Source organism: Aplidium turbinatum, chromosome 12, assembly GCF_918807975.1.
Source record: "Aplidium turbinatum chromosome 12, kaAplTurb1.1, whole genome shotgun sequence".
NCBI lineage: Eukaryota > Metazoa > Chordata > Ascidiacea > Aplousobranchia > Polyclinidae > Aplidium > Aplidium turbinatum.
This window is the reverse complement of record NC_137483.1, coordinates 8,088,760-8,101,224: the sequence shown is the minus strand read 5'-3', so window position 1 is coordinate 8,101,224 and position 12,465 is coordinate 8,088,760. Positions and strand designations below refer to the sequence as shown.

The 12,465-nt window shown below is 37.8% G+C and overlaps 1 protein-coding gene across 1 annotated transcript; it reads left to right on the top strand.

The window, feature by feature from the left end:
- Positions 1 to 6,017: 6,017 nt before the first annotated feature.
- Positions 6,018 to 11,820, top strand: LOC145780550 (uncharacterized). The gene is made up of 3 exons (XM_082592177.1): positions 6,018 to 6,630; positions 6,865 to 8,039; positions 11,752 to 11,820. Exons 1-3 carry the CDS (start codon positions 6,018 to 6,020, stop codon positions 11,818 to 11,820), a joined length of 1,857 nt encoding a protein of 618 aa, XP_082448303.1.
- Positions 11,821 to 12,465: the final 645 nt, after the last annotated feature.

Sequence of the window (12,465 nt, the reverse complement as noted above, 5' to 3'; positions counted from 1 at the left end):
ACCGTTTCAGGGATGTGCACCAATAGGATGGCATTTGGAAGGAACTTTCAGCAAAACGCTTCAAAGATGCTGGAGGATATATTTACGATAAACATTGAAATAATAAGATCTTTGCAGAATCATCACCTCTTCAAACATCTTCGAATAAAACTATAATCCGCAATACGTGCCACTTAAATTTTACATGCACCGGATTTAGTATTAAATTACCTTTCCAGGGATGTGCATCAATAGGTTGGCATTTGTGAGAAACTTCCAGCAGAACGGTTCAAAGATGTCAATTCTGCAAAAATCTTATTATTTTAATGTTTATCGTAAATATATCCTCCAGCATTTTGAAGCGTTCTGCTGGGAGTTCCTTCCAAATGCCATCCTATTGGTGCACATCCGTGGAAAGGTAATTTAATACTGAATCCGATGCATGTAAAATTTAAGTGGCACGTATTGCGAATTATAATTTTATTTGAAGATGTTTGAAGAGGTATCAATTCTGCAAAAAGTTTATTATTTTAATGTTTATCGTAAGTATATCCTCCATCTTTGAAGCGTTCTGCTGGGAGTTCCTTCCAAATGCCATCCTATTGGTGCACATCCCTGGAAAGGTAATTTAATACTGAATCCGATGCATGTAAAATTTAAGTGGCACGTATTGCGAATTATAGTTTTATTTGAAGATGTTTGAAGAGGTGTCAATTGTGCAAAAATCTTATTATTTTAATGTTTATCGTAAATATATCCTCCATCTTTGAAGCGTTCTGCTGGGAGTTCCTTCCAAATGCCATCTTATTGGTGCACATCCCTGGAAATGTAATTTAATACTAAATCCGATGCATGTAAAATTTAAGTGACACGTAGATTGCGGATTATAGTTTTATTCAAAGATGTTTGAAGAGGTGTCAATTCTGCAAAAATCTTATTATTTTAATGTTTATCGTAAATATATCTTCCAGAATTTTGAAGCGTTCTGCTGGGAGTTCCTTCCAAATGCCATCCTATTGGTGCACATTCCTGGAAAGGTAATTTAATACTGAATCCGATGCATGTAAAGTTTAAGTGGCACGTATTGCGAATTATAGTTTTATTCGAAGATGTTTGAAGAGGTGTCAATTCTGCAAAAATCTTATTATTTTAATGCTTATCGTAAATATATCTTCCAGCATTTTGAAGCGTTCTGCTGGGAGTTCCTTCTAAATGCCATCCTATTGGTGCACATCCCTGGAAAGGTAATTTAATACTAAATCCGATGCATGTAAAATTTAAGTGGCACGTATTGCGGATTATAGTTTTATTCGAAGATGTTTGAAGAGGTGTCAATTCTGCAAAAATCTTATTATTTTAATGTTTATCGTAAATATATCCTCCATCTTTGAAGCGTTCTGCTGGGAGTTCCTTCCAAATGCCATCCTATTGGTGCACATCCGTGGAAAGGTAATTTAATACTGAATCTAATGCATGTAAAATTTAAGTGGCACATGTTGTGGATTAGAGTTTTATTTAAGATTTTTCGAACTTATGTCATGTCGCATTTTGTGCCTCGCACTTATTCACGGATAACTTTTTTAGGCGGAAAGCGGAAAAATTATTCTGCCAGAATGACGGTGGTTTTAAATATTTGGATAAACTCAGAACCACTGAAGCAAGACTATTAAAAAAAGTCCGATTGCGGAAATATTAATTATGAGACCAACAAAGCAAATAAAACACTGAATGCCTCAAAGGTATAATAGGCCTACACCACAATTTCATCTTTTAGTAAAACTCATCTGCATTCATTGGAAATCAATAGATTGATTTTTTTTATCTTTGTTGAAAACACTTGAATATTTTTTGTTAAAAAACGTAAAAAAAACGGAGAAAAGGTTATTCCTCATCATTCATCCATGAAGAAAGCGTTTTCCGTTAGCAGAATCAAGGACTTAGTCTTCCGTCCATTCGCTATACCACCGTAGGCCGTAGAATCACGCTTCCTCTTTTTTAACGCTCTGCTGTGATGGTAAGCTGAAGACAAAGTGTAGTTGTCTTAAACGTTTGGACTCGGAATCATTTTAGTGGCTCGGAATCTCTCCAGCGCCTTGAAACTGTTCTGTTGGTTTTAGAGACAAAACAAAAAAAGCAAGCACTTGGAAGGAAGCAAAGCGTATGTTTTTTCTGCACTGAGTTTGCCTCCAATCCTGGTTATTTTTGAGACAATCTTTGCCTTTTGGGGTGAAAGTGAAACTACCCATTTTGCTGATTGCTTTCCTGGTATTTTTATCACTGGAAGTGCTTGTTTTAATAATAGGGCTAATGTCTTGTTGTACCACTTCTGGGATTAGAGATCTTATTTGTAGCCTATACCGATCCCAAAATATGCTTCCAACAGAGATATTTAAAGCAAAGGGATGCAAATGTTGTTATTATGTCTGACAATAGAAGGACTTCTACAGCTCCAACTGTTTTTGCCTAGGCTATAACTGTCGGACTCAACCGTTGACAGGCTATTTATTTTGCAGCACATGCTTGCTATATTTGCAGCAAACTATCATACAGAAGGCCACTGGCCAATTGGCTTTGAAAAAGATAGTTTTACACTTAGCCTATTGCAAAGGCTTTAAGAAAAAAAAACCTTAGTCTACTGATAACCTTTCAATTTTGTTTCCAAATAAGTAGGCCTATTTTTTGACTTATGTTCAGAGGTGGGCAGTAACTAGTTACAAAAGTAACTAGTTACTGTAACTAGTTACTTTTTGAGTAACTGTAACGGTAACTTCGTTACTATTTTCCAAAAGTAACGAAACGCGGTAACTAGTTCCTATTTTAGCACTTTTTCAACAGTTACAGTTACAAGTTACAAGTTACTTTTGTATTGAAATTTTAGTTTTTAATTGCCGTTTATTTCTCTGCACGTGTTTGTGTCTTGTTTAGTGCGTGTTTGCTGCGTTTTGCGCAATAATGCATTTTTCTCGCACAGGTAGCGGCGCAGCAATGCGCATGCGCGGTTCTACTTTTGTTTTGTGGTTTGGTGGAGAAGGGTTGCCATATTGGCGAATTTATCGCCAAAGTCCAGAAATCTGGCAATTTTTTTAAGACGTTTAGCTTCATATTTATGATTTGGCTCTTTTTTGGCAATTTTTGATAACTGATTTGGCTAAATTAATTGTTTTTGGCGATTAATCAATATGTACCAAAGACAGGCAAGACACAACAATACAACAGGGTTGAGCATTATAATAATATATTTTACTGTACATATTTACAAATGAGTTTAACAGTCAAACATTTTCGGTTTAACTTAAGCCCTCATCAGGAACCTGAAAATATTTATAAAAATGCAGTAAATTTCAACTTCTTGAAGGTAACTGACTAATGACTATAAGCATCAAGAAACACGCAGCGATTAAAAGCAATTTGTTGATGCTTATAGTCAGTTAGTTAGTTAGTTACCTTCAAGAAGTTGAAATTTATTGCATTTAGTGTAACGCTTGCAATGCCTCTAAAAAGATTGTCTGACATTAAAACCAGAGCAACAGCATTGCTGTTTTCTTTCCGTTGATGGACGTTCTTGTGGAAGCAATACAAACCAGATTTGGTCATTGGTTCGAGGACAGCGACTGCATTCCACCCACAATTTAGACTTATCCGTGTTTAATGCCTGATCATTAAGCGACAATGCTGAATGGAAGACCAAAATAAAACAGAACATGCTTCAAGCACTTGAAGAAGCAAACTGCTCTGCTGAAGAGGGGAGTAGCAGCTGTCATATTCTGTCTGTTTTCTGGTGTATTATATACAGAAATAACATGCACTTCTACTTTGATTAATTACTGACAACAGAATGTACTTCCGGGATACTTGCCAGGGTTGCCAAAAGATAATCTGGTAACCGGTCATAAGCATAACATAATAATCACATTTCAATACACTACATCCCTTCCTTCTCGGATTAAAACGTAGTTTTCAAAGGCATTAGGCCTACTTCTTTCGATAAAAACCTATTTTACATTAAATGATTATAACAGGTGATGATAACCATGAGCACTTGAACCAAAAGACGCATCATCATTAGGTTTCGATTACGTAAGCATCATTCATGCAATCTATGATATACACAGATTAACTTTAAGTACCAACATTTACTGTCAAAAGCAATATAGCCATACACTAAAGATCATAATTTACACGTTTGCTTCCACTTTAAACTTGAAATTGTAGTGGTGAACAATTAAATAGATTACCACTCAATTGACGTGACGTTTAAACAAATAGACAGGCATTCCAAAGCTAGTCTTTATAACGAAAGAACAAAAGGAATCATAGACATACAAGTCTGCATTCTTAATAGTCACTTCAGGTTACATAATCATCAAAGCGGGCAGGTTTACTGACATTACGTGTCGGACGAGTACGTACAGGTATTGAGGACTCATTCAAATCAGCGTTCACGGTCATGTCAGCAGGAGGTGAGTTTACATTTTCATCACTGGTGTTCAATTTCTTAAAAAACGACAAATTTCGTGTCAATTGAACCCCTTCATTGTTTTGTACTGTCACTTCCCCCCTTTCCTTCCTAACTACCTGTTGGGTAGCGCTATCAAAATTTGCAGAAAGTTTATTTGATTTTTGACTTTTAACCAAAACTTCATCTCCAACCCGAATATCTGAGTCGACAGCACGTCGCTTAAAGTCAGTATATAGTTTACCGTCTATTTTACCCTTCCAGTCTCTGTCTCGAATCCCTTCATCAAAGATCTGAGGTTCTCGGCACAGTTCAGGTAATTTAGACTTCATTTCTCTGCGAAACATCATATAATAAGGAGTAGAACCTGTAGAAACTTGCGGAGTTGAACGATATGCCATTAGAAATTTGTTGATCTCATACCGCCAATCTTTCTTTTCAACTTGAGCAACTTTGATTGCCTTTAACAATGTTCGATTTTGTCGTTCCACCTCACCGTTTGCTTGAGGCCATAATGGTGTTGTTTTGCGGTGTATTACTCCATATTCTTCAAGAAAATTCTCAAAATCATTCGATACAAATTGTGGACCATTATCAGTTCGCAATGAGTAAGGTACTCCAAACCTTGAAAACATGGGCAGAATCGCTTGAATCAATTTTTCGCTTGTGATTGATTTCAAGATTGCAATTTCGTAAAAACGACTAAAGTAATCTACCACTACCAAAATGTTCTCACCACTTGGCAATGGACCAAGAATATCTGCCGCACAATCTTGCCAAGGCCCACTTGGTGGCAATATCCGAGCAATTGGTTCTGGTCTGCAAAAGTCGCTGGTGACTTGACATCCGTGACAAAGTTTACACATCTTTTCTGCATCAGCATCGATCTTTGGCCACCATACCTTTGTGCGTAATCGATGTTTTGTCTTGACAATGCCTTGGTGACCCTCGTGTGCCAAATTGAGCACTTTTTCACGCAATGTAGCAGGTATAACGAGTCTTGTCCCTCTGAGCAACAAGTTTCCATATGTACACAGTTCATTTTTTACATGCAAAAAGCTTGTGTCTGTACACTTGGACCAATTTCCTGAATGAATATAGTCCCTAATTTCTGACAACCGTGGATCAGCAGCTGATTCTTGTTCAAGTTCTTCTGTAGATAAAGCGACTGGCATACTTTGAAGAACAATAGATCTCACATAATCATAAGGTTCTTTTAAATCTCTGCTTTCTTCATAGGGCTCTTTATTTAGCCTTGACAATGCATCAGCAATGTTAGTTTTCCCTGGACGATAAATAACACTAAAATCAAATGATTGTAAACGCAATACCCAGCGTTCTATTCTTGCTGATGGTCTTGATTTCTTCGTGTAAATGTATTGCAGGGGCTTATGATCTGTTTCAAGATCAAAGTGTGAAAAGTAGAAGTGCATGTTATTTCTGTATATAATACACCAGAAAACAGACAGAATATGACATTTGGCGACGAGGAAAATATTTAAATCTGTAGCCTATTAGTTCAAGAGGTCCAAGCAGACAGTGAATTGTTCTTATCGTGTTGTCCAAACTACTAGTGAGCATCATGAATGGAGCTGCAGTTACCTGCGAGGTGTCAGCTGTATTACCCTTTGATGTCAATGGTGATGCACAAAGCCAGGGACAACGTTGGAAGCGATGGAAACGGGCGTTTTCATTGTATATCACTGGAAAAGGTGTCACCAGTGATGAACAAAAACAGGCTCTGCTTCTGCATACTGCTGGTTTGGATGTGCAAGAAATTTATTTTTCTTTGGTTCCAGACAATGAAGGTAAAACTCTTCAAGAGACTTTAACATTGTTGGATGATCATTTTCTTCCTAAGGCTAATGTACCTTTTGAACGCCATGTTTTTAGGCAATTGATGCAAAAACATGATGAGCCGGTGAACAAATTTGTTTGCAGACTGCGACAACAGGCAGCTATGTGTGAATTTGGTGATTCATTGGATACCCAACTTCGTGATCAAGTAATTGATAAATGTCATTCCAATCATTTACAACGAAAGTTTTTGGAAAAAGGAGATGTGCAGTTAAATGATATATTAGCTATTGCTAGAGCACATGAAGCAGTTAATTCACAGGTTAAGATGATGGAAAGAAAATCATTAGAACCAAGCATGCAGCATGAAGTAAATTCAGTTCCTATACAAAGAAAGAGTAACATTAAGTCAAAACAGGGAAAAGACACACAAGAGTGTTTTTCATGTGGATTATTTGGTCATTTCAAACTTGACAGGCAGTGCCCTGCAAGAGGGAAGAAGTGCCACAAATGTGGAAATCTGGGACATTTTCAAAAGAAATGCAGATCAAAAGTAAGGAATACAACACAGTTTTATCAACAAAGAAATGCAAAATCTAAAACCTTTTTAAAATCTAATGCCAATCAAATAGATAATTTAGGATTGGGTGAAAATGAATTTGGAGCATCAACTAATGTCTTTTCAATGAAAAGTTCAACACATGGGCTGTGCAGTGTAAGTTTAAACATTGGTGGTGTGTCTGTGGGAGACATGTTAGTTGATTCCGGTGCATCATGCAACATTGTGAACAAGCAAACTTGGGAATGGCTGAAGACATGTAATATTAATGCAACAACAAGAAAATCTGCTAAAACATTGTACGCGTATGGAAGTAAGAAGCCAATTCCAACATTAGGAACATTTACGGCAAAAGTTGAATCAAAAGTTACACAAAAAGTATGTGTTGCTGACTTTGTGGTAGCAGATACCGATGGACACAGACTATTGGGCAAAGACACCGCAGAGACTTTAGGTTTGTTGCATGTTGGTCCAATACATGTAAATGGTGTTAAATCTGGTGCTAATAATGTTGAACCTCAAGTTGATAATGACATTGTGTCTAAGTATGATGGTTTATTTACTGGTGTTGGCTTGTTAAAAGATTATGAGTTAAAATTGCATATTGATGATTCTCTTAAGCCAGTAGCTCAACCTGTTCGAAGAATACCATTTCCGCTGAGAGAAAAGGTAGATGTAAAGTTAAATGAACTGCTTGATGCTGATATTATAGAAGAAGTCCCAGAAGGACCATCAAGTTGGATCTCTCCATTGGTAGTCATACCTAAGAGTGATGGTGACATTCGCATTTGTGTTGATATGCGACAAGCCAATCAGGCTATAGTTAGAGAGAGACATCCAATTCCCACTGTTGAAGAACTGTTGTATCAACTCAATGGTAGTACTGTTTTCAGTAAGTTGGATTTAAAATGGGGCTTTCATCAGATAATGTTGGATGAAACGAGCCGCCATATTACAACATTTGTTACACATCGAGGTCTATACAGATATAAAAGGCTAATGTTTGGACTGAGTTCTGCTCCTGAAAAATATCAGAAAATTATTTGGGATTTATTGAAGAACTGCGATGGTGTTGCTAACATTGCAGATGACATTGTCATTTATGGAAAAGACAGGACAGAACATGACAGTCGATTACATGTGGTACTGGAAAAGTTGTTAAAATCTGGATTGACTTTGAATAAAACAAAATGTCAGTTTAGAATGTCAAAGCTTACATTTTTTGGACATGACTTGCACCAACAAGGGGTAAGTCCCAGTGCAGAGAAAATTGCAGCTATTCAAAAAGCACAACCTCCAACTTCAGCTAGTGAAGTCAGATCATTCATGGGTCTTGTTCAGTTTTCAGCTAAGTTTATCCCATCCTCGTCGCCAAATGTCATATTCTGTCTGTTTTCTGGTGTATTATATACAGAAATAACATGCACTTCTACTTTGATTAATTACTGACAACAGAATGTACTTCCGGGATACTTGCCAGGGTTGCCAAAAGATAATCTGGTAACCGGTCATAAGCATAACATAATAATCACATTTCAATACACTACAGCAGCGACACTGAAGTGGATGGTGGTAGGTAGAGCCACGGAGGACTTTTTGCACCACTTTACGCAAAAAACTTAGAAAAGAAAGCAATGCGCGTTGAATCTGTTACAGGAGTATTTGGAAGCGGACCCTGAGAACAAGTTAAGCGGATCCAGATTCACAATTGGACCGATGAAAAAACTGTTTTAAAAACATAACACTCCCATTCCGTCAAGTGCTGCAGTAGAAATATTGTTTTCATTGCAGCACTTGTTCATCACCAGACTTTATTCGTTCATCCCCGACGCCGACACACTCTCTATTGACCTGACACTACCAAGACAGGCATGGGTGCGCCTCAACCGTCTCCGTACGGGCGTCGGGCTTTTCCGCTCAACCATGCACCAATGGGAAATGGCCTCTTCCTCCTCCTGTGAATGTGGTGCCGAGGAACAGACCGCAGACCACATCATTGATTGATTAAATCTTTATCCTCGGACTGGGAAAGCTTCTTGCAGAACTTAATCCTGGTAGTTTCGCATACTTGTAGACTAAAGGCTTTCAATCACTGACGTAGGCCCGGTCACCGAGATTGACAGAGTGAAGTTTCCGATTGTTGAAGTCTTGTTGCTAGGAAATTATTCCATCTATTAGATGCCACTAAATAGAGAGCAGTCCTCAACGTGCGTTGCTCAAGCGCATGCCCTGAGAGTCGAACCATTGTCGCTTGATCTTGAAGCTTCTTCGTTCCAGAAGTGACGCGCTAACCAATTGAACTATCGGGGCGGACATCATCAATGACTGTAACATCTTCAAGCCACCTAACGGAGTGGAAGGTTTGCGTGTCATGAATGATGAAACCAAAGACTGACTGCTCTCTAGTAGCCTTCCAGTGTAGTCTGGGAACATTGTGAATCTGGGGCGGTAAAAGGATAGACTCTCGGCCCCAGAGGCTCACACGACGACGACGATTGGGCAAGGAAGGACATTTTAAAGCCCAAAAGGGCAGGCCTGAGTGACGAGCACTTTGAAATGCTCGTATTTCTCAAAGGAAATAAACATATAAGCCACTGAGTATTTTTTTTAAATAAAACCTTGTTGGTTTTGTATTTGTGCTGTTATGTTAGCATGGATGGCTCTAACACTATATATCAAACATTGCGGTTAAACTGGACTTGCATGCAGAGCTGGCCAGGTGCAGAATTTTATGTTCAGATTTGTGAGTAACTGTAACTAGTAACGGTAACTAGTTACTTTTTAAAATCGGTAACTGTAACGGTAACTCAGTTACTATTTTGGCCAAGTAACTGTAACTCAGTTACTTTTGAAAGTAACTTTGCCCACCTATGCATGTTCCACATAAAACTGGATAGGCCTATTATGTCTTGATTGTCTTCTGACTGCACCAGCAGCACTACACAACTTTCTGTAGTTTGAAAAGAGCGACCATGTTTAACCGGTTAGGCTATCATTGTATCATTAGCGCCTTTCTAGTGTGTGAGAAAAAGGCAATCGCTGCGAGGCTAAGCATTCCTCTGTTTTATATTTCTCTACCTCCCAAGAGCCCTGCTAAAAACTACCTTAGTTCGTAGGCGATAGCCTAATAAGGTGCTTGTTGCAGAAAGCTGCAGTGAGTAAAAAAAAATAAGTTGGAGCCAACACAGTCAAATCAAAAAGCACCACGAAAACAAACTTGAAATTTGTAGGAGTGCAGTTCCAGTAACAACTTTGTTTAGAAAGACAAACTCTTTGATCTATTGAAATCCGATGTAGCTTGACTACTACTCAAAAACTTTGAATTTTGGCTTTAAAGTTAGGCTAGGTGGCATATCTCCAGAAAATAATTTTTATTTATAGGCTATGCTGGCGAAAATAAGTCATTTCCAAAACGTTTTCTTTTACAATTTTGAGTTTAGAAGTTTTCAAGAATTCTCACAGGTCAGATGTGTCAACATCGCAGCACAGCGGGGTCAGGTAGACCAAAACTTTCTTGGGAAGAACTTGTAAAACGTGACCTTGTAGCCCTGAACATGGACTCTACCAACCCAATAAATCGCGAGGTGTGGAGGGGAAGACTTCGTTCTCGACAGACAGACATAGTGCAGTCGTGGGAACTTAAAAAGTATTATTTGTGGAAATGATACTTTTCTTAGACCTTCCCCATATTATGCAGATGGCTCAGAAAAAAATCCTCATCAATCGGATGATGGGAAACCCCCTTTTGGACCCATTTTCCAAATGACGTTACAATCCCTTTATGAAAATTTCAAGTTTTTCAAAATAGGACATATTATACATCATTTTTTAGCTTTTTTCAAGGGGGACAACTTTTTCTATTAACAAGAACCCTGAAAATGTATAGAAAAAGAGTTATTACCGATTAAGCAAAAGAATAAATCTGTGAATTTCAGGCAAATCTGAAATTATTCGTCACTGTTGGACTTATTCTTCTATATTCTATAACAAAAATTAAACAAAGTAAGCGAAACGTAAATTGAAGCTATCATCTAAAACGACAAAGATGTTGCTTTCCTCCTCGTCCTGTCCCGTTTCATATCTTCATTGTACGAGAATTCCTTTTCTTTGGTACCAACATCGACGTTATGCAGAAGTGAAAAAAAGTCTTCACTCTTAAGTTTTTCGTCTAGTCTCTGGAATATGTCGTTTATACAAATTATTACTTAGATACGAAAAAGATGTGGAACTATCTTTGTATTTCAAGCATACTTAGGCTACTATACTATTACATTCAACACCATGACATTCACCACACGAAAAACACATGCCATTCCATAATTGCGACAGGTGCAAGTTTTCGTTCCACATGGATTTTTCGTTGATTTCTTACATCTGCATCTAATTACTTTGGTCAGTGCTTCTGGTGCTACAGGCATATCCGTCATTATTGGGACAAGTTCGTTGTTGCTATTGTTTCTCCATCCCCATTCACAAACATTGAATTTAAATTCTAAAGACGTAACCCATGGAAGAAGGCTGCTCTTTAGCTCGGTGGTAGCTTTTCCGGTGCAATTTATTATCCCTTCGCATGCCATATACATGTAATTGTCATGTCTAAAAGTAAACAAAGATAAATATTACATACAGGGTATCTAGAATTGGACAATATCTTAAAAGTGTAAACATTATTATATATGGTAATCCCTATGTAAAAATACATACCTGAGTTTAGCAGGCTAAGCGTTGAATCTTCATTGCCACAATACCAGATCTTGAATGCAGTTATAGAGGCTTCCCGACCTCGTTTTGGGAACTCCAGACATTGCTGATAATTGCAGAATTCTCTTTCAGCATTTCTGATTTTCGCAAAATTCTTTTCCCTTTTCCAAATATCGATGACGTTGTGTCGCATCCTGACCATGCATGGAGGAAAAGAAGATCTTCTTCAATACTTGGGTTGGCTTCTTTGATTTTCCAGGCTTTGTTGAAGCGCTCCTTGGTCGAAGTAAATATCATCATGAGTGTCAGTCTTCCAATGATGCAGTAGCATAGTAACTACATCAGTATCATCAGCAATGACATTTAGGCTACTGGACCTTTACGAAGAGAAGCATAATCAAGGGATTTCGCTACAATGGAACCGTCAGCATCATCAGAGCATTTTGCCTCGCGTAATTAACCGCCATGCGATGTGCCTTTCTCCTCTGCTTTACAGTTTCATTTTTGTGCATTTCGTTTTTCAATATTCATTCCTTGAAAAAAGCTAAAAAATTATGTATAATATGTCCTATTTTGAAAAACTCGAAATTTTCATAAAGAGATTATGACGTCATTTGGAAAAGGGCGGGTTTCCCATCATCCGATTGATGGGGATTTTTTTCTGAGCAATTTGCATAGTATGGGGAAGGTCTGAGAAAAGTATCAGCTTGATAAAAAACATTTCCCACAAAAAACCTCCCACGACTGCACTAACAGGCTACATCCTCGACATGAGGATTAATTCATGGCCTGTATAATCAAAATTGGTTGATGAAGATGAGACTATCGTAAAATTTTACTCAAATTTTCGACAAATCAAAAGTTTTGAGGGTGTGACCGTACCACCTGGATCTCCCATGTTAAAACGTATTTTGTGTCACGTTTGGACATAATTGCCAAATCTACAGTCCGCCTCTAAATGTTTCTACTTCTT